Source organism: Tyto alba, unplaced genomic scaffold (genome assembly GCF_018691265.1).
Source record: "Tyto alba isolate M040663 unplaced genomic scaffold, T.alba_DEE_v4.0 Super-Scaffold_30, whole genome shotgun sequence".
Taxonomy (NCBI): Eukaryota; Metazoa; Chordata; class Aves; order Strigiformes; family Tytonidae; genus Tyto; species Tyto alba.
In genome coordinates this window covers 4,792,564-4,812,293 of record NW_024881305.1, presented here as the reverse complement: position 1 = coordinate 4,812,293, position 19,730 = coordinate 4,792,564, and the positions used below count along the sequence as shown (strand labels likewise).

General features: G+C 52.3%; 2 protein-coding genes across 2 annotated transcripts in view; one reads left to right on the top strand and one right to left on the bottom strand.

The window, feature by feature from the left end:
- RBBP5 (RB binding protein 5, histone lysine methyltransferase complex subunit) overlaps window positions 1-6,495 on the top strand; it is a 41,406-nt gene extending 34,911 nt beyond the window's left edge. The window contains exon 14 of the mRNA XM_042800243.1: window positions 4,674-6,495. Coding sequence (XP_042656177.1) covers window positions 4,674-4,681 — 8 coding nt within the window. The 3' untranslated portion in view covers window positions 4,682-6,495. The remainder of the gene's footprint in view (window positions 1-4,673) is intronic.
- Window positions 1-19,730, bottom strand: part of CNTN2 (contactin 2) — a 29,012-nt gene that overhangs the window by 7,186 nt on the left and 2,096 nt on the right. Inside the window, exons 2-10 of the mRNA XM_033009451.2 lie at window positions 9,173-9,293; window positions 4,467-4,611; window positions 4,035-4,210; window positions 3,613-3,708; window positions 3,077-3,286; window positions 2,379-2,478; window positions 1,938-2,113; window positions 1,098-1,234; window positions 428-557 (exon numbers count right to left, since the gene is read on the bottom strand). Coding sequence (XP_032865342.1) covers window positions 428-557; window positions 1,098-1,234; window positions 1,938-2,113; window positions 2,379-2,478; window positions 3,077-3,286; window positions 3,613-3,708; window positions 4,035-4,210; window positions 4,467-4,611; window positions 9,173-9,227 — 1,225 coding nt within the window. The 5' untranslated portion in view covers window positions 9,228-9,293. The remainder of the gene's footprint in view (window positions 1-427; window positions 558-1,097; window positions 1,235-1,937; window positions 2,114-2,378; window positions 2,479-3,076; window positions 3,287-3,612; window positions 3,709-4,034; window positions 4,211-4,466; window positions 4,612-9,172; window positions 9,294-19,730) is intronic.

The window sequence follows — 19,730 nt, the reverse complement described above, 5'->3', positions numbered from 1 at the left end:
ACTGACCACGAGGAGATAAGCTTTTTGATTAATGTGGAACAAGCTTGGCATCAGTCCAGTTCCAGTCACCATCCATCAAGGGAGGCTGAAGGGATACTGAACTCTTTTTTGACCTCTTTCCTCCAAAAAAGAGGAGGGCTGTGTAGTGGAAGAGAGCTTGTAGTGCTGCTGCTGTCTGTCCTGTACACTTTCTGTAGCATAACAGATGTCCTTGTTCTCTTTCAGCAATACTGAATTTACACAAGATTTAAATTTTAATGGGTTGTAGAGTGTCTTGTTGAACCAGCAACTATATTTCAATGGTGAGTGAAGCAGTATTTGTCTGCTCTTATCTTACTCTGACATCACAAGCATAGGATATTAGGAAGAGATCTAAAATGCTTCAGTGTCCCATTGAAAGCCAGAGCACTGGGAAATGAGAAATTACCTTGCACTGTTAATTCAGCACTTGCATATACTGTGCCATGCTTGTTCTCAGCCACACACTGATACATGCCAGAGTCCTCCAGGACTAGCTTGGAAAATCTCAGCTCTCCACCGCTCACTTCGATGCGGTTCTGTGCAAACAAGAGGATGAACCCATTAGATGAGAAAAACAAAAATGAAACTCAAGCCTCGTGTGTTCAGGGTTGAGTTTCACTACAGACTCTTATGCCATTTTGAAGCCAGCCTGGTTTTCCATGGGAGAAAACGCAGGACTCTCCTTTTGCGTCTGTCCAGTCACTGCCCCACATCACTGTGCTCTGTTTGCTGAGACTTCTGAGTGCCTGAGCAGCAACGTGCAGGTCATACAGAGACAGGTACAAGGTGCTATTTATCCGCCTTGATAACTGGCTATGAGGTCCTGTAGTTGCATGAAGCAATGGCTGGGATGGCAGTGACGGGAGAAGGAACTTGCTGTCGGCAAGGACTGTGGCATTGCTTTGCAGCCTCATGGCGGCACATGGAATAGGGATGCGGGGGGTGATAAAACGGGGTTGAGATGCATTTGCAGCGAGGCAGTAGAGGGTCTTAAGTCTGGAGTAGCAGGTTCAGTACTGCAAGTTGTGGTGTGCACTGGCTGAGCTGCCCTCGCTGCCAGACCTGCACGGCGGTACCTGGGAGGTCAGCGGCTGCCCGTCCCGAAGCCATCGGACTGCAGGCCTGGGTTTGCCAGCGGCCGCGCAGCCCCAGCGCAGGTCGGACCCGATGTCGGCTTCCGTGTCTGTGATGACCTTCAGCCACTCCGGCTGAGCTGCAAAGGAGCGAGAGAGGTGGCAGAGCCAAGAGGATCAGATGAGAGGGTTGTGGTGCCAGGCTGGCAGAAGGATGCTCATTGTGTCATCTCTGCTGGCGGATTTATTTATCACAGCGTGTTTCACCACAGTAACAGCCCTCGCCTTTTGTGCAGCGACGCAAGGCTGAGTCCTCTATGGGTCTGGCTGCAGCTGTGCACGTGGACTGCACAAAATTACGGCAGAATCCAGATCTGAGGAGGAACATTATGGTTTCTCTTCTCAAGAGTAAATGCAGTCATTCCTGAACTTCAGGAAAGACTGGATTCAGACTGAGGTAACCAGGTTAAGTTTTGTAACTTGACTAGATCTGATTAATAGCTCCAAGCATTAACCACCCTTGGGGGAAGTACCCCAGGCTTTGAGAGGATCTTGGCTGAGAGCCAAGTTCGACTTTCACCGCTATGCTTCCTTCCCTGGTTACCTCATTTTGCTAGAAGTATTTTAGAGCAAGTTAGAAAGTCTCTCTCTACTTGCCATAGCCTAAATGTACCCACTGCGGAGAGGTATCAGTGATCTCTGCAGGCCTTAGGGCTTTGCAATAGGTTTAATTAGGGCTGATATGAGACAGGATCAGAGGTGGCGGTTTCAGTCCCAAAGGCTCAGTCCATTGCCTGGGGCATCTTGCTGTGCTCTGGAAAGGCATGTGTTTAAATGTGTTACCTTGAATGATGATGCGGCCCTGGTAGGTGTCTCTCCCTTTGACATTTTCAGCCTCACACTCATAAGTGCCTTCATCCTCAAAGCCAACATCCTGGATCTGCAAGAGGGGCTCGCTGCCGATCCACTTGGAGGACTGTGAGCCGTCCAGCTTCCTCCACTTTATTCGAGGAACAGGGCTATGTAAAAGTAAATCTGGTGAAGGCCAGCTCTTGGGTACCCCACGCTACGTTACAGCTGTAACTCAGTCCCCATTTAGCCACCCAGGTCCCATCCCAGCTGGGCCTTGGCCAGCAGGACAGATGGTTTAGCCAGTTCCTCCCTCTTGCTATTCCCCCTCCATCTCTGCTCTACAGTAGACCCGTTGGAGAGGGCTTGTGAAAGTTGCAGGTTCTGCGATACCCTCCCCATCCTGAGCCTGAGCGACACAGATGCTGCACTCACTTTCCAAAGGCAAAACACTCCAAAGTCACCATCTGCCCAGCCAGAGCGTAGGTGTCTGCAGGAAACCTGGCTTTTATGCTGGGTGCATACTGCCTGGCATCTGTTAAAAGGAAAGCACTGTTTAGGAGTTCTGGATGACTTCAGAATGGCACATGTGAGGTCTTAAAGGGCAGAGGTACCCGCAAAGTTACACTACTTTCTAAAACCTCTCTGCGTTTGGATAAGGCAGCAGAGGCTAAGTTTCATTTTCTTTTTAAAACGACTCTTACTAAAGTCTCTAAAAATCTCTTTACAACACCTCAGGACTATTTCTCCTTAGTTTCCTACCTGCTTAACTCCCTTTGCCCTGCCCAAGAGGTGTCTTCAGCTGCACCTCTGCAAGGTCACCAAAGGCAGAGGAGAGTAGTTTCAGGGATATGTGAGCCTGCACGGGCTGCACCTTGTGCCGTGTCTCTTTTCCAGCCATAAAGAGAAACCCCACTGGTGGGGTTTGTAGCTGCACAAGCAGTGAAGCCTGGGGAGAGGGCTGCTTCCCCCAGGTTCCAGCCAATTCATATTTTTGTAAGCTCTTAGGCTCCCCTGAGAGGCTGGTGGGTGATTTGTGTACTGCTGGAGTCCTGCGGAGGCCGAGTGCTTTGCGGTGGTTTGTTAATATTGCGTTTTGCCCAGTCCCCTTATGATAATCCAAAAGCACTGACCCTCTGCAGCGAGGCTGAGCCGGGAGAACTTGCTGAAAACACTCTTGGTGATGAAGTCGATGTGGCTGGTGGCAAAGCATGAATAGTTCCCCAGGTCAGAAGCCTCTGTCTTGGCAATGTAAAGGTTCCCCGTGGTCTGAGAGACGAAACGCCTTCCATCGGCTGGGATGAAATTGGGAAACTCATTCAGGAGCCATCGATAGGATAAGCCTGTGGGGAAAAGAAAAAGGAACAAACTAAACGTGTTGCCTGTCACCTCCCAGGTGGGACTAAGCCCAGCAGGCATCTTTCTAGACCAGTCTAAGCTGAAGTTGGTTCTTGGATGGTACGTCTTTTCTCCATGTGCTAAGTCCTACCTCTGTTTTGTTGCATTACAAAGTCTGAATTAAAATCAAATTTGTTTCCCTAAAATTCCCAAAGAAAAGCAAGGAGTGCTTCACGTGTCTGGGAATCCCTTGCTCTGTCGCATCTCTCCACCTGGCACCAGCAGTGCTGCTAATCCGTGCTGGCGGTGCTGCCGAAATGCAAACTCTTACCTGGGTAATGGGGAGGAGGGCTGCAGGCGAACATCACTCCCCAGCCTTCTGTAATCTTCACGGGGTCTCGCTCTTCTGCGGAGAATTCCTGCAAAACTAAATATGCAAAGTGTAACCTGTCCGTGGATGAAAAAAACAGCTGGAGGAATTACTGTGTTTTATCTCCCCCTCCACAGGCCGGTCTTTTCAGGGGTTGTACAGAGGAAGATCCAAAAATATTACTGACTTCCTATGTAGTGCATCAAATTTCTGCCACACCTCCATGTTAATGGAAAGCACCAGGGGATTTCTCAAAGTGATGGTGTTGGGGGCCGTGCACAGGAGAGCTTCTCTCCAACCTTTATTAACGTGAGCAGGGGGGCTCAGTTTACCCCTGGCATAACTGTGGCTGCCTTTCATTTACCTCGTGGAGACGGACTTACAGCCAAAGCGGAGGGAGGCTTCTCTGCTGACCACCGTGCCCCTGGAATTAGATGCCACACACTGGTAGGAGCCAGCATCCTTGGCTTTCACTGGGTTGCTTATCACTAGGTCGCCTGCAACCAGCCTGTAACGGGAATCTGGCTCCATCTTTATCTCTGTGCCATTCATCTTCCACCTGCCAAGAGCAAGTGTAAAGAGTGAGAGGGGTAAATACTCATCGCAACACTGGTGGTGCCTCGGAGGAGGCTGTGCTTTTTTGTTTTTCCAGCTGTGGTGTGTTGGGATTTGAGTTAGATTTATATCTGGTCTGTGACCCGGGAGGGATGGCACAGCGCATGTGGGTGAAGAGGCTGATTTCTTTATATAAAAGTGGAAAACAGAAAGCAAAATTCTTGAGGGCCCTGGTACAGAGAGAGAGCAAGTGAGCTCACCTGTAGGTTGCAGGGGGATTGGCTCTCGCTCGGCAAGCCAGAGTGACTTTCTCTTCTGCTGAGCCTTCGGGGAAGAGGGTGTGGACAGGCTGCTCTTCAAACACTGGCCCGTAGTTCCTTGTGCTACTCTGTGCGTGGCACCAAACTGCAAGGGAGGGAAAACCTGCTCAGCTCAATTTAGCTTTTTCTAAAAGTTCTCATTTTTAGTTTTGTAGGGTGACCCTGGCAGCGTCAGAACTGCACCTAGAATAAAAGAAAGAACAACGTGAAAATCACAACCCATCTGTCACCACCACAGCCCAGCCCCGCCCATGGCTTTGGGCAGATAGAATGCATTTCCCACTGAGCATCTCGCACCATCTCTGCTGTGCCAGAGGGACCAGACCTGCTTAAAGACGTGCAGATGAAGGAGTACTGACACACACCTCTGGGAAAAGCCTGCACAGACAAGACTGGAGCTGGGAACCCCTGGATGCCCTCCTTGTCCCTGGCAGTGAGGACTTGCTGGTTCTTCCCTCTGTCTGTACAAACTTTGGCTTGCTGGTTCTTCCAGGACAAGGGAGGAGAGAGGAGAACCTGGATCTTTGCAGCTCTGCCACTGCCTCCCCGCACACGCCCGGCAGATCCCCTCCATCCCCGCGTCTGCAACATCATCAGCCCTTGATGACTCAAACCTGCTGCTTGCTGGTGTGCAAACCAGTGCTGCAGGTACGAGTTCTGCTATTCAACTAGTGGGACGAGCTCGAAGCTTCCTTTGTAGTGTTCAGACACGGGCTTGATTCCGATCTTGCTGTCAGGAGCATGGCTCAGGCATAGGCACAAGAGGACCATAAGGACCTGCCTGCCTTCTCCTGCGCTGTGTCTGGGCCACTCTTTGGCGTGGTGATGACGTTCCACTGGAAAGTGCCAGCTGCCCGCAGTGAGTGACTCGGTGTCTCAGATAAATGGCAAATGCTAGCAGACCCCCTTCCACACAGGCTTTATGGAAATGGCAGTGCAAATAAGCAAGAACAAAGCAGAAGCTGCCTGGAAATCTCTTAGCTGCAGAAGCAGCTAGTGGGATAATGATCTCCAGCAAGTCTGTTCTCTCCCTGGCACCCTGAGAAATGCCTGTCTCTTAGCAGGGACAGAGACACCTCAAGGCAGAGGGCTCCCAGCACAGTCCCCCCTCTGCCTCTGCAGTGATAAGCTCAGAGATGCTTAGCTAGCCCCAGGATCCTTCCATGCTTTGTAATTGAATTAATAGCTGTCTTAAAACTGCCATGCCAACCAGCAATCTGTTTCCTTCCCTACAGTACACAGCATGGTCACTAGTTAAATTAAGTGACTCCGGTAAGTGTGATGTTTTATGCAAGAGTAACTTCCAGCAGGGAACGGCCAGCTCAGCTCTCCTGGGCTCGGGGGAAGCAGCCCTTTACCTGTAGCTCCTGGGGTTCGTCTCATGTTCCGGCTGCTCTTGCATGTGGAGATGAGGATGAGACGGGAGAGGGGCTCTGCTAATTGGCTCAGTGGGTTCGGAGCAGCTGTCGGCTGCTCCTCGTGCCCGAGCACCAGCCAATTACCGGGCCCCCGGCTCCGGCCGCGGGACGTGCTGCTGCGAGGGAGCCGCGTGCAGGCAGGAGCCGACGGTCCCCGGTGTCACCCAGGGGAGGGGGACTCTAGCCTCTGTCTGATACTTTGGAATAAGAGAAAAGCGGCGTTTTGAGGGTTGCGTTCCCTCCAAATTAGCGTGGGTGCCATTTCCCTTCTGGAGCTGTTACATTCACAAATGAGCAGCTTGTGAATATCTTCTCTCAGTTGGGTCAGCAATGGTTATGCTGAGCAAGTGTCAGCTGGAAATAACTCTGCTGACCAGCAGGTAAAATAATCATGAGTTAATGGAGAAATTAATAAGAAAGTAGTGTATTAATTGTGTTCTGATAGATGGTAGTGAATGGATTAAGGTTCGACAGCTTTACATTTTGAGATTAATAGGTAGCATATGGTAAATAATTTCTATTTATTTACCAAATAAAATATATATTATTAACACTCGCATGCGTGCCTTTTCTGATGGGATGCTCTTTCCCAATCAAGCCAAATAACACTAATCGTCCAGTCTGATTCCACCCAGAGTCTGCTCCCCGTTGCTGTCCGCTGCTGTCCCTTTTTCTCAGCCAAGGTTATGGACTAAACTGCCAGGCATTGATTTTCTCAAATGTAATCAATGCCAGAAGTTCAGATGAGTTTCTGTCTACGGTTCTGCGGTGTCTGGTTGGTGTTGGGGGTGAAATGCCTGGATCTCACTCATTAAGCAAAACAACAGTTGGAATAAAGTAATAATTAAACAGCTACAAGATCGGGATATGGTTAGAACTAAGAATTGAAAACAAAGGAGAGGGGTGAGTCTCAGTATGTCTGAGTCCAATCATCTGGGCTGTTTCTATCACCCCAGAACTCTCATATTTAATGTTACCAAAACAAGTACATTCCTTGGCCTCTATCATTTGGATAGTGGGGAGAAGACAAACACAAAATAAAGGTCTTCAAGCCTGCAAGCAAAATTTGCAAGAAGCAGAGTGACCTGCTCAGAATTGAGCCTGCCTTAGGCAGCCCTGCTTTCTGTGTTAAAAACCAGCTAGGAGAGCAGAAATTATGGTTAATATGCTGCTACACCTCTCTAGAACAACATTCGTTATTAGGAAAAATAAATATTAACACCAAAATAAACAGGAATAGGTGAAGGTGGAACATCTGAAAATTAAGATTTGGTAAAACAGCTGCAGAAACACTTGAAGATTTCACATAGCGCTCCGAGAGTGACTTGTGCTGCTCTTTGGGAGAGAAAAGTACTGTATGATGAAATACACTGCCGAGGACATAGCTGTCTCCGTGCATCTATAAAAATCCAAAACTTTATACCAGGTATTGCTGGAATAGACAGAACTCAAACCTTATCTCCTTTGCCACTGCAGTGAGCAGGGAGGTGACTGCCAGTGCCTCCCTCATGCAGCGGTGCTGGCCTATTTCTGAGAAGGCAGTTTTGCATTATTATGAGTATTTGGAATATGCTGAAAGTCAGACCTGGAAGGCCCAGGTGTCCAGGAGGCTGAACGCTCTCCCTTTGTGCTGAGCCCTGCACTAGCTTTGGAGACGAGGAAATGATAAATGTCTCAGTTGAACGTTTTCCAAGATGTATTCCAATTTATGAGGACATCAGCAGCAATCCTTTTACTGAGCACAGGCAGCATAGCCATAGCTCCGGAGCACCGACCACAGCCTGAAGCCTTGGCACATGAGGGAGCTGGGCAATTAATTGGTTTTATTGGAAATCTGAACAAACACACACACACACACACACACGTGCACAAAATCAAAGTGGTTATTTTTAAAGAGCAGCTCTCTGAGGAACAGAAGGTTATTTTTAACAAGAAGCTTGCTGAGGAACAAAGGGACAGGGCTTTGGCTAACCTTAGATTTCAAGACTTTCCATGGCTTTTACTGAATGAAGAAAGGCCAGACAGATTTTTAGACCTACCTGACAGCCTTGTTCATTAGAGAGCTGTCTGTGTGTTCTTTATGAGCGTTAAACTTTGACGTATTGCTGGGAACTCATCCTTTTGGTGAAGCGGCCAAGGGAGGGGTGACATTGCCAACCCAGCTTCCCGGGGCTGGAGCCGACAGCCAAAGCCCAGGCTTTGGGTCTTCACCCACTCCGGAGCATTTCCTTGAGTCTCATCTCTAGCTGGTGTTACTTTGTCCCTGGTCCCTCAGTCCTGTTCCCGGTGAGGATTGCTCTCTGTCCCAGCTGCCTCCTGAGATCCATTGCATCATCAGCCAAAGGTCAAGAGAAAATAACCCTCACAGGCTTCGCTTTGAGTCATTTTTTGTGGGCTCAGCTTGGGCAGGGAGCAAGCTGCACGAACTCAGCTGGTTAATGGGAGAGTCCAACTCCATCTTGCTGCCTCTACCAGATTTGGGTCAGACCAATTTCCAAACAGGCTAATTGCCTCCCAATCTAGGGCAGCCACCCCTCCCTCTACCTCCTCGGGGATCCAGAGAACATTAAAAGGTAATTAGATATTTATAAGGACAGGCGAGCAGTCTCTGCCTGGGATGATGTATTAGCTTGAAGACATTATCTAATTCTCAGTTGTCTGAAATGAAATGTCTCCCTGCTGAAAAGGGACCTTCAGAGTGCAGCCTGAGACTCCCTGAGATCCAGAAATGGCCCCTGATGAATGGGGAATATTTGTACTCAGGGTAGAGCCAAAAAAACATCCCTAGAAAAAAGGGGCGGTAAAGTGGCTTTGCCATGAGCGAGTCCTGCTGGCAGGAGGAAATTCTTTCCTGTGCCAAGGCCAGGACAAGCACGGGCTGCGGAGCGGCACTGGTCCTGCCAGGGCTTTGCCTGAGGATCTGCATCTCCTGCATTTCACCTAAATTTGAATTTACAAATGGGGTAGACTTGAGTGTCGACCGCTCCTGGCCTATTTCTTGAGCGATAAAAAGGGAAGCTGGGCATAGCACGGACGCGTCCCCCAGCTGCATAAACCACCTGGGAGAACTGGGCTTCGGCGTCGCTGCGGAGCACGGAGAGCTGCGTCTCTGGTGAGCAAAGCAACACGTACGCTGTGTGCCACGTCCCTCCCGTTTGGCACCTCCAACCACCCCGCTCAGCCCTCCCCCGGGAACCTCCAGCCGGAGAGGCGCGGGGCTGCTCTTACCCAGAAAGGTGCCGACAGCCAGGGCCGTGCGGGCAAATCCAGCGACGTTTCCCATCCTGCGCCTCCGGCCGGGCTACGGCCCCCGCGGCCGAGCCTCGACGGGTGAGTGGGGACAGCAGCCCTGCGAGAGACACAGAGAGGGGAGTTATCTGCAGCGTTTCTGTGGCTCTGCTCGAGGGTCCAGCGTCCAGCTGCGCATCCCCGCTGGCCACGGGCCTGGTGTGAGAGTCACTCGGGAGCAAACATCCAGCTGCCCGGAGGAGCACGCAGGGGTTTGAAGGAGCTTTTTCTTTCTGACACGACAGATCTGACTGGGAAATTGTGCCTCTTCCCTTACTATCTGCTACTTTCTCTCCTCCAAAAATAATGCTTCCTTCCCAGTATTTATTAAAAAACACGGAACCAGAAGCACACAGGATATTAGTAAGGAGGGGAGGAGGAAAAAGTAATTTGTTCTTGTTATTTTGTGAAAAATACATCTTTAATTGAATCTTTTCAGGCAGGGAGTGACTGATTTTGGGTGCTGTGCCAGCCCTGAGTCTCTGGTCTGGGTAGGGGCCCAGGTTGTCACCATGCACAGCACCCCAACTTGCAGAGCATCCGTGCAGTGCACTGACGCTTGGAGGGTGGCGTGGAAAGCGAGTGGCGCGAAGCGGCTGCACAAGGCTGGGTAATTTCCTGCTTTGCTTCTAAGTTTAATGCATTTGGATAGTTAATCAAGAGATAACGGAGCGCCAAGGCATTTCCTGATGCCGTGAGACACATTAGTAGGTGGAGCAGTGATTTCCAGTCTCCTCTGCAGACTCCTGTCTTCCAAGAGCTCGCAAAAAGAAAAAACCCAAATAAAACACCAAGCTGTCTGTGCAGACCCCCGTCCCCTGCACTCTCCTGGCTAAACCCACCGTGGGACCGGTTTCAGCCCGTGCATCTCTTTCCTTGTAACTCTGGTGGGCGTGTCGAGCTGGGTTTTTTTTTCCCCCCTTTGTTAACAAACCCTTTTGAAATAAGGCATCGAGGAGCCCCACAGCCCGGCGGAGCCCGGTGTTCCCCGGTGCCCTCCCAGCCGCACACCCCAGTGAGCGGCTGCTGACGGTGCTGCCAAGAGCTGGGCTGCTCGTGGGCTGCGAGTGCTGCTTATCCCTCTGCTCCAGCTGGTGCTGCTTCCACTCCTCTCCCTGCCCATCTGTCTGCCCAGGCAGGCAGTGCTGCTCCTAAGCTCCTCCAAGCAGGGATTAGCTTTCTGCCCCGTGGGATGCAGCCCCCCGTGCCTTGCCGCTTCAAAAAATCCAGTGCCATGCTCATTAAGAGCAGCCCTTGACATGCACCTGAGCAAACAGTGATAGTCCCCGTGTTTGCTTCGTGTCCTGCCTCCAGGAACACTGGCTGGGTGGAAAAACCACCTGGCCTGTGTTCTCCCCCCCCCCCCGAAAGAAGATTTTACTACGAACACTTGAAAGGGAGGAGACCCCACCCCAAATCCTCCTCAATTTCTATCTCGTTTGGGCCGGAGGGCTGGATCCCAGCCTGAGAGCAGAGCCCAGCCTGCCTGCCCTTAGCTAGCTCGTGTCCTGGTTCAATATTTTTTATATGACAGGCCCCTAAATAAAGCTGGTACTTAATTAGTGGGTGGCCAGGGAGGGAGGGACCTGTGCCACACCGAAATGGCAGTGCCCGGCGGGAGAGGGCCGAGCTGGGTTACAGACAAGCAATTTGGGGACAGAGTGGAGAAGGGCGTGAGACGCATTTACATGAAAGCTGCTCCACGCCGTTTGTTCCAGCAGCCCTGAAGTGAGTCAGTCACATGAAATCACTTGATGTCAACGAGAATCATGCCCCAAATGGTGTCCTGAACCCACGGCCTTTCAGCTAACACTGCCCCATTGTTCCCCTGCCTTCACCCCCTGCCTTCTTCTCTCTCATGTGTCTTGTGCTCACATCGTAAGCACTTTGGGACAAGGACCAGCTTTTAGCTCGATCTGTTTTGCAGGCAGCGCTGCGGTGTGGGCTTGCAGGCAATGCCAGCACTGCACTAATTAATAAGTTGACTTTTCCAAGGCTTTGCAGTTTGGTTTCTTCACCAGCGTGTTCCAATGCCCAGGCTTTGTGAAAAGCAGCGAGCATTAAAGCTGTTCCTACACCCAGTAGCAGCAAATTAGAGAGGCTTGCTCCATCCCTGCCAGCCCTGTTTTCTGAGGCTGAGTCCTCTGACTGTGCCCCCGGAGCTGCCTGCAGAGGCACTGCCTGGCTGCAGCTTTGCTCTCTTCTATTAATTTTTCCTCTCACTTTTAAAACAAATAGGAAAGAGTGTGGGAAAGTTGGATTTTATTTTTAATAAGGAGCAGGAAGCATGAGGAGGTCGGGGAGCGCGGTGTTGGCCATCCTCTTTCCTGGGGGGCTGGAGGCTCCTCCGGGCTGCTCCTGCCCCTCTGCCACCTTTCTGGTTTTATCAGCATTTTACACTTGCTGCTGTATGAAACAGAGATTCTGCATTTGAGCGAGAGTGAATTGCATCCCACCTCTCCTGGGTGCTTTCACCTAAACAAGCTGTGGTCCCAAGGGCTGAGCTGAGATCTGGTCAGGAGGGAGAGGAGGGTGAGTTGTGATGCCCTTTTGCAGGAATACTTCTACCAGCTTCCCCCTTTGGCCTCCTTCCCTGCAGCCAAGCAAAGCTGGTATCTTGTAAAAATTAAGGTGATTTGAATTATTTAATTAGTTGTCAATTCATTATTTATGATGTAAACTACAACTTTGATCCCCAGTTCTGCTGCTGGCTCCGGCTCTGCAGCTTCCCTCTTTCCACCCCGACCTCCCCATTTGCTCTGATCCCTAATGTTCACATCATTTTCTCTTCTCACTTCCTTGTGTCCATCCCTCCGTTTCTCCAGAATCCCTCTCACGCACACAGACATGTATTTGCTCCTGAAACACTCGAGACGTGCGGTGCTGCTGCTCTGCAGGCTGAGGTGGGGGCATGGGGAGGCTCTTGCTGAGGGGCTACGGGGAGATGCTCCTGTTTTGCTCTTCTGAATCCAGCCTCAGCCCAACCCGTGCTTTAACTCCTTTGTAAAAAAAAATTAGGAATGTGATAGCCAGGGAGAGCTCCAGGTACGGTCCACATCAAATGAACACGTAAAAGAGTAACAGAGTAATTTCTACAAGTGCTGACTCTGTATTTGTTCTCAATTAGAGACTAGATGAAATAATCCTCTCAGATACTGTTTTGTGTGTTCTAGATTGTCTTATTGCCTAAGTGCCGTGATCAAGTTGTGCCGGAGGGCCTGATGCTGCAAGATCACACCTGGGGCTGCACTGGGACGCTGGGGGCAACTTAAAGCCACAACCCTGAGCTGCGGATGCTGCGTCCGACTCTGAACTTCTCCAAAGCATGGGTGTGTGCTTTGCGTCTGATATTTAGACCTGCTCTCCATCCTTAATTAGAAGGGGGCCCACGGGGACCTGTTCTTTCCCCTCTTCATAGGGTATTTTGACAGTCACTCGAGAGCCTTCTGTTGTACTGAAAGGGGATCTGTCATCCCCGCTAATGGATGCTGTCATTAATACTTCCAGTAGCAAGGGAGGCATGGGCACACTTGAAAACACGTGCATTAGCCCTTTCCTCTGGAGCCCCTGGGACCTGGGAGCGATCCATTATTGTGGAGGCAGAGTTAAAGAGCTACGGAGAGATTTTGAGTCCTCCCGAGCCTCTGGGAGAGGAGATGCTGCCTGGTCCAGCGCCCGCAGCTCCAGTTCTGGCTGTGGAGCAGCATCCCATGGAGGAGGCGATGCCAGCAGGACTCTGGGCTTGGGGGGACCAGAAATGGCTTTTGGTAGGAGCTGGGCATTAAGAAGAGATGACACTGCCAGCACAGGCAAAGTGCTACCTATTACTAGGATAAATGAGTGTAATTCTATCTCCTGTGGTTAGGTGATGAGATGAGCATTTGTGTGTAAGTGGGGCAGCTCCTTTTGCTGCAGCATTCCCCAGGGGAGGATTGCTCCTGAGGGTGGGTGACACGGGAATTGGTCCTGTACTGTGAGTGTCCCTTTTACGAAGGATCATCGCTAAGGCTGGAAAGGGCACACTTTTGATCTTTGCTGGACAAAACCTGTTCAAGTTGAGGTACATTTTGTCCATCTCTAGAACAGCACGTTTCAATGAGTTGCAAATGGTTTTATTGTAATGTATCTGTCCTCTTGCAAAACTGCTCTGCTCAGCATAGGCTGATTTAGATGCAAACTCTGAATTCAGCCTTTCCTGAGCTTCTTTGGGTTTAGATCTGTTGGTGGCTCCAAGACCTGCAGCAGAAATCTTGGGACCACCCGTAAAACATCCTGAGCAGTGAAATCTCCAAGGTCCAAACGAGGATTGGCCAAAGCACCCTCAGAGGGGTTGGGAGCCCTGCGGTGGAGTTCAGCCCTCTCTAGGCTCATCGATCATCCCACAACGGAGACCAAAACCCTGCCTGCAGTCACTGGGGGAACCCCGCTCCCCAGTACGGGTCAGGACCTGATGTAGAGGAGTTGTGCGTGCACTTGTCTTGCTTTGCTACATGCCTCCAACACTTGGCAGAGATGAGCTATGCCCCAGAAACACTTCTGGCAGTAGCTGGGGGGGGGGTCCTGTGTGCCCCCCTCTCCTGCCTGGGTGGGTTTGGATCATTCTTGGCATGTTAGAAAAGTCCCCAAGGCTCTGCCCCTGCACAGCTTTTGAAGGCAGAGCCTTTCTCCTCTGCTGTGCAGGCTGAGGGAGAGGAGCAGCATCAGCTATACCTCGCTGTCCCCGTCCTTGCCCTGTCAGCCACACCCGGAGCAGAGCCCACAGGGTGGCTGCTGTCACCGCTGCGGGGACCGTGCGACGGGCACATTCACCCTGCCTGCACCCCGGCATCGCGCGGAGGAGCCGGGGTGGGACAGAGGGAGGGGACAGAGTGGGGACTTGGAGGAGGAGAGCTCTGACACCCCCCCCCCCCCCCCCAACCTCCACCGGCTGCGCTTGCACAGGAGGAGCTGAGGCTGGTGCAGGATGCTCAGAGCCTCCAGCCCGAGGCTGTGGGAGCAGATGGTGCTCACAGCCTGGGGCTCCTTCCCTGCCGGGCCACGGTGATGCCACCCGCAGCCGGGGCCCTGCTGTCCGGATGCATTTGTTCTTGCCCGATGGGCTGAGGCGTTGGCACAAAGCGGGGGGACACGCTCCGCACGCCGCGGTGCCCAGCACGACACGGCCCGCCCGGCTTTGCCGCGGTGCTGGGCGAAGGGGGGGGGGGGGGGGGGCAGCTGTTCATGGGGAGCTCACGCTCAGCTGGGGTGGGTTAAAGCAGGTGTTTTCAGTCCATCGGTCTGTCTGCCTGGCCTGCCTGCCCCTTGCTGCTGCTGCTGTTGCACCTGGGCCAGGCAGGGGAGGTGCGGAGCTGCGGCGTTCAGCAGCCTCAGGGACAAGGGACACGATCCAGGGGAGAGGGTCTGAGCCCTGGGATGGGTGCAGAGCCACCAAGCAAACGGCTTTCGCAGGCCAGGCAGACTCCGAGCCCCCAGAACCGTTGCCTCTACCCTGGCCTTGCACCCCAGGGTGTGAGCAATTACAATCAGCCCTCGTTAGTATAATTACAGACAGGGCTGGGCTCTGCCCTCCCAGCTCAGTGCAGAGACCAGAGAGCGCGATGGAGAGAGGTAAGGGGGAAAAAGAAGAGAGACAAAGGTTTAAGTTGGAGGCATTTGAGCACCCAGAGGAGTAGGGTGGGGAGCTGTGGTGGGGCAGGACCCTCACGCGAGGGGGTGGGTGCAGGGGTTTACCCCTGTGCGTGGTTGGGAAGGGGTGGCCTGAGCTGCCCCGAGACTGGTGTCGCTGGGTGCTGGTGCTGTGCGTTTGCTCTGGTGCTCTGTAGCCCTGACTGGTTTGTGCTGCCAGTTTGGGGTGCTCTGCCCTGGCTGTGCTGTGGTCTTAACCCCCAGCATGGCCTTTGTGTCCCTGCCCCTTCCCTAGCAAGATCCTCCTGCCTGCCTCTGGGAGCTGTTGGCTGAAATATATCGTACTTTTAGAAATTAAGTCAAGTAGCAAAATACCAATTGAGGGATCGTGCATCATACAAATCTGCGTTGCTTGCTGCTAGATGAAAAGTTAGTTGTGTTTGCGGGGGCACCTCCAAAACTCAGGGGTGGGACTTTTATTTTGGGTGGGTTTTCGGTTTCGCTCTGGTCCTCTTGCTTTCTGTTGGACTGGCTCAGTGCAGGAATGCTTCAGGCCTTTTGACGGTGCACCACAAGCCAGTTTATATCTGAAGCAATTCCGGATCACCATATCCATGGAAACTATCCATGGATCCCTTTGATATGGGGCATCCAGAGCAATGGCATTCCTGCTCCCCATAGGGCTGGGGCCTGAGGTGTGTGCATGGACCCTAATTAATTTTTTTTGGAGAGTGCAGCAGGCTGTAGGATTTGGTGGGTGAACGGGTGGAGGGGCAGAGCCTCCTGCGTGTATGAGGATGCCTAAACCCCCCAGGGCTGTGCAGTCTGCGGGGCGGAATCAGCTGGCTGGGACATGTACCCACACGTGGGCTTGTCGGTGCAGACACGTGTGCGTGGGGTGACACGGCACTGGTGAAGGGTCAGTGGTGACTCCAGTGCTGCTGGGGGTATCGATCGCCGGCTGTGTGCTGCCTGCCCGGGGAGGGAAGGCTCTGGGCATCCCTTTCCCAGGGCTGTGAGACCAACTGGGGAGGGGACAGGCTGGGGCAGGTGCTCTCACCCCGCACCAGCCCCCCTTGACTACACTGCCATGTCTTATCAAACGCTGATTAATTTAATAGTAATGGAACTGGCTTGCTAAGGATCAATATTTGATCAGTGGCTCCTGCTCCTTCCCCCAAAGGTGGGTGATGGGAGGGGAGCGGCTCAGAGCAACTCGAGGGGGTGCAGTGAGGGGAAGCAGCCCAGATTATCCAACATCCCGGAAAAGATGAGAGAAAAATCTCTTTGAGGGGAGAGAAACCCTGCCCATGGGACACAGGAAACTCTGCTTCAGTAACTGCATCACGGGTGTGACTGGGGAGAGCTGTGCTGCCAGGAGGGGACTGAGGCTGCCACGCCTGTACCTTTTGCATCACTTTTTTTATGTTAGACGGACCCGTGTTTGAGCAAAGTGCTGGGAGAAGAGCTGCTGCTCTCGGGCTGCGCTTCTCCGAGTGGATTATACGGGGCATTATGGGGACAAGCTGGTGGCGTGTTGCAGATGGGGCAGTCCTGATGCCAAAGAGCAACTCCTGCTAAGGGCGGGGAGAAGTTTAGCTTCACTTGGGGACAAAATAGGCCTGTCTAGTCCTTCTTGTCCTGGTGCCGGGAGCAGGCAGGGCTCTCTGATGTGATCCCAGCAGGACAGCTGCATTAAGGCACCGGCTTCAAGCGCTCTCTGTTTTCTCTGTGCCTTTTAAGTGCTTTTTTCCTAATAATTGGTTGGCGCATTCATGTACCTCACGGGTCACAGCACCTCATTGTAAGAGGGTCTCAGTGGGAGTTTTCTTTTGGTTCAGTTCTGTCGTGTCCAGCCCCCCCTAGACAGGCAAACCCCCGTGCTTGTGCCCAGCTCAGCACCTCTTTGTGCAGGAGACAAAGCCGGGATCTGCGGCCAGTCCAGAGACATGGGCTTGGGGTGTGCACAGTGCTGGGCACGATGGGTTTGGGACTGGAGTCGCTGTGGTGGTAAAACCTAATAGCAATAAAACAGGTGAGGTTATGAGTGGACATTTACTGCTTTTCTGTTGTGTTGGGCAATTTGAGTTTTAGATCTGAGCTTTGCAGTTAGTGTTTTTGCCTTTTTTTTTTGTTCTTGTTGTTGTTGTTTCCCCCCTTCCCTGCCCTGAACTGACCAGATCTCATCTCTGGCTGCAGTCACCATAGTGCCCTTGGAATAATAGGGAGCCAGCCTGAGCTGCATGATCCTCAGGTCTACTGCAATAAGCCCTTGGTAACTCCCCAGAATTTTGGAGCTGAAGTGCTTGGTGGGACCTGGAGGCTTCCCTGCAGCTGGACCAGGCTTATGCCACCTCTGGGCGAGACCTCGGGGTCCACGGGCAGTGCTGCCAGGGCGGCTGCAGCAGCATCTCAGCCCCGAGGAAACGCCACGGGACCGGCACAGCGTGTTAGAAAGGAAAGCAGACCAACAGAAACAGCCAGGAGACCTTCCTAGGCGGGCTCCGGACCCCCGGGGCAGAGGGGATGGAGGAAGCTTTGCTGGGGAGGGGGTTTTCCCACGAGCCGCCCGCTGCCTCCCTCGCAGGCTGGGCACGAGCGTGGTGTTCGACCGAGGCTGCCGGCGTGCAGCTCCTAAGCTCTCCCTGAAGGCTTGTATTTCAATCGATAGCCTGAGTCGATAGCAGCTGGAAGGATGCTTAAAGTCTTTGAAAACAAGGCCACAAGTGACTCCAGTTTAGCACACGGGTGTTTGAGAGATGATGTCTGCCTGTAATCCTCGTTAATGCCCTGATTACAGTTGCTGAAGTTTCAAATGTTGGGCCTTTCTTAGACACTCCCCTGCAAATTCACTGTATTGCAAACCACTCTCTAAGCATAACTGAGCGCAACCTCTTTGTTTGGGAAATGCAGGTTATTAATCGGGGGTTGTATGGGAGGGGATGCCGAGACGGGCTGAATGTCAGGCAGAGCGCTGGCAGAAGGGACGGGAAGGAGGCCGAGGTCTGGCTGCGCATGCTGGTACCATCTCCCCCAGATAAAACTCCAAAATAAAGCTTCACCTTGCAGGTTTTTCCTTCCCCTCTCGCAGTGCAGCACCACGCGTTGAGCACGCACAGCTGGGCCGTGGGGAGCTCTGCCTAAAACCCCGGGGCACCCACAGTGCTGCCAGCCTCGCAAACCCACCCACTTTCTGCTATTAGTGCGCTACCGTGGCGTCAGCAGCAGCAGCTCTTCGATGTGGCAGCGGTATAAATAGCTCCCTACCTGCGACGGAGCCTGGCTCCCTCCCCTCCCCTGCCCTGCCTAGTAAATCACTTGGCAGGAGCTGGTCCCGGGGAGAGGCTGTAGTGAGGAAAAACAGGGGCAGAGCTCGGGAAACCTTCTGGCTAATTCAGCTCCAGGAAGGTGATGTCTTCTGTGGGGAAGCCCTAACACCCGCCAGCCCCGCTGCGCCGCGGGGTGCTGGTCATGCTGGGGGGGGGTGCTGGGCACTGGGATGCTGGGGGGGGGGGATGCAGTATCCCCAGGCAGAGTGGGCCTTGGTGAAGCAGTGCCAAAATCCTCTCCCTCCTAAGAGAAGGTTAAGGTATCCCCTGCAATGGGGTCATATTTATTTTGCTCCTTGGAAGGCATCGCTGTGTCCAGCTGTCTTTGAATACTAAAAAATGACTTTAACGGGCTCCAAATAGTGCCAAGCTGCTCTCTTCTTTATAAAAACAAGGCAAAAAAAAAAAAAAAAATAGTACAAAGCATACATCCCTCTTCCTTTCTCCAGTGTAAGTTCCTTGGTTTATGGTGCTCTGGTGCAGGACTGACAGCTCTACAGGTTTTACAATAAATAATACATGTGATAATTTAGGATCTAGGCTGCTCGGGGCGGGGAGCTGTGTTCAGTATTTCGCAACCAGCTGTGGGTGGGAATATCTCTCGTGCTCTCTCAGGTCTTGGGACATCTCCCTCATGGTTGTGTTAAACGTCCCTCTAGTAAGATCCTGGACCCTATAACTGTGTTGCGGCAATAGGATCAAGAGTGTTTATCACAGAGAAAAAAAAAAAAATAGTTTGAGTTCAAGGAAGCAGCTTTTGTATAGCTTGAGAGGTGACTTTGTTTCTGAATCTGCTGGGACCTGTTCCTTCTCTACAGCCCTGCAAGCACCCAAAGATGTTTAGTGTTAGGAAAAGACAGAGGGTTTCTACAAAGAGCCTGATACTGCCAATCACAATGGATTTTAATAATGCTTCTTCACTTCTGTCTATTTTTTTTTTTGACTCTTAAGACACTAAGAAAATCTCTCTTACCTCTTTCTATGTACTTTCATTTTAACAGTATCTCTGAAAGCCTCTGGTCAATGCTGGGCTTTCCTGCGTGGCGTAGTTGTTTATGTGGCAGCACTGCAAGCTACCCCAGTGTGAAGGGGGGGTGCGAGGCAACGTAGCCCCACTGCTGCAGAGCCCTGAGCTTACAGGGTTGCCATCAGCCCATCCCCAAATCTTCCCGGGCATCTGTGGTTCCTCATCCCTGGAAAGCAGGGTTGACAGTGCATGACACTGATTTGGGAAAGAGAGGGATGTCCCTCCAGCTGAGCAGGGTTAAGTACAGGCAGGGCTGTGTTAAGCTGGTCCCCACGAGACGGAGCAAACCCCACCTCTGATTTGAGCAGAAGTGCTCTGGGCTGGCCGGTGTGGGTGAGCCCGGTGCTGGGAGCCAGCCCTGCGGCCACCGAGGCTGGGGAGCTGTGGGGAGGCTCCCTCGGGATGTGATGTGTTCTGGGTGACCGTGTGGGTTTGCTCCGTGCCCCGCATCTCCAAGGAAAAATCTCTGAGATTGGGGTGGTGGCACGGTCGTTGCGAGTAGAGGAAGTGCTACGGG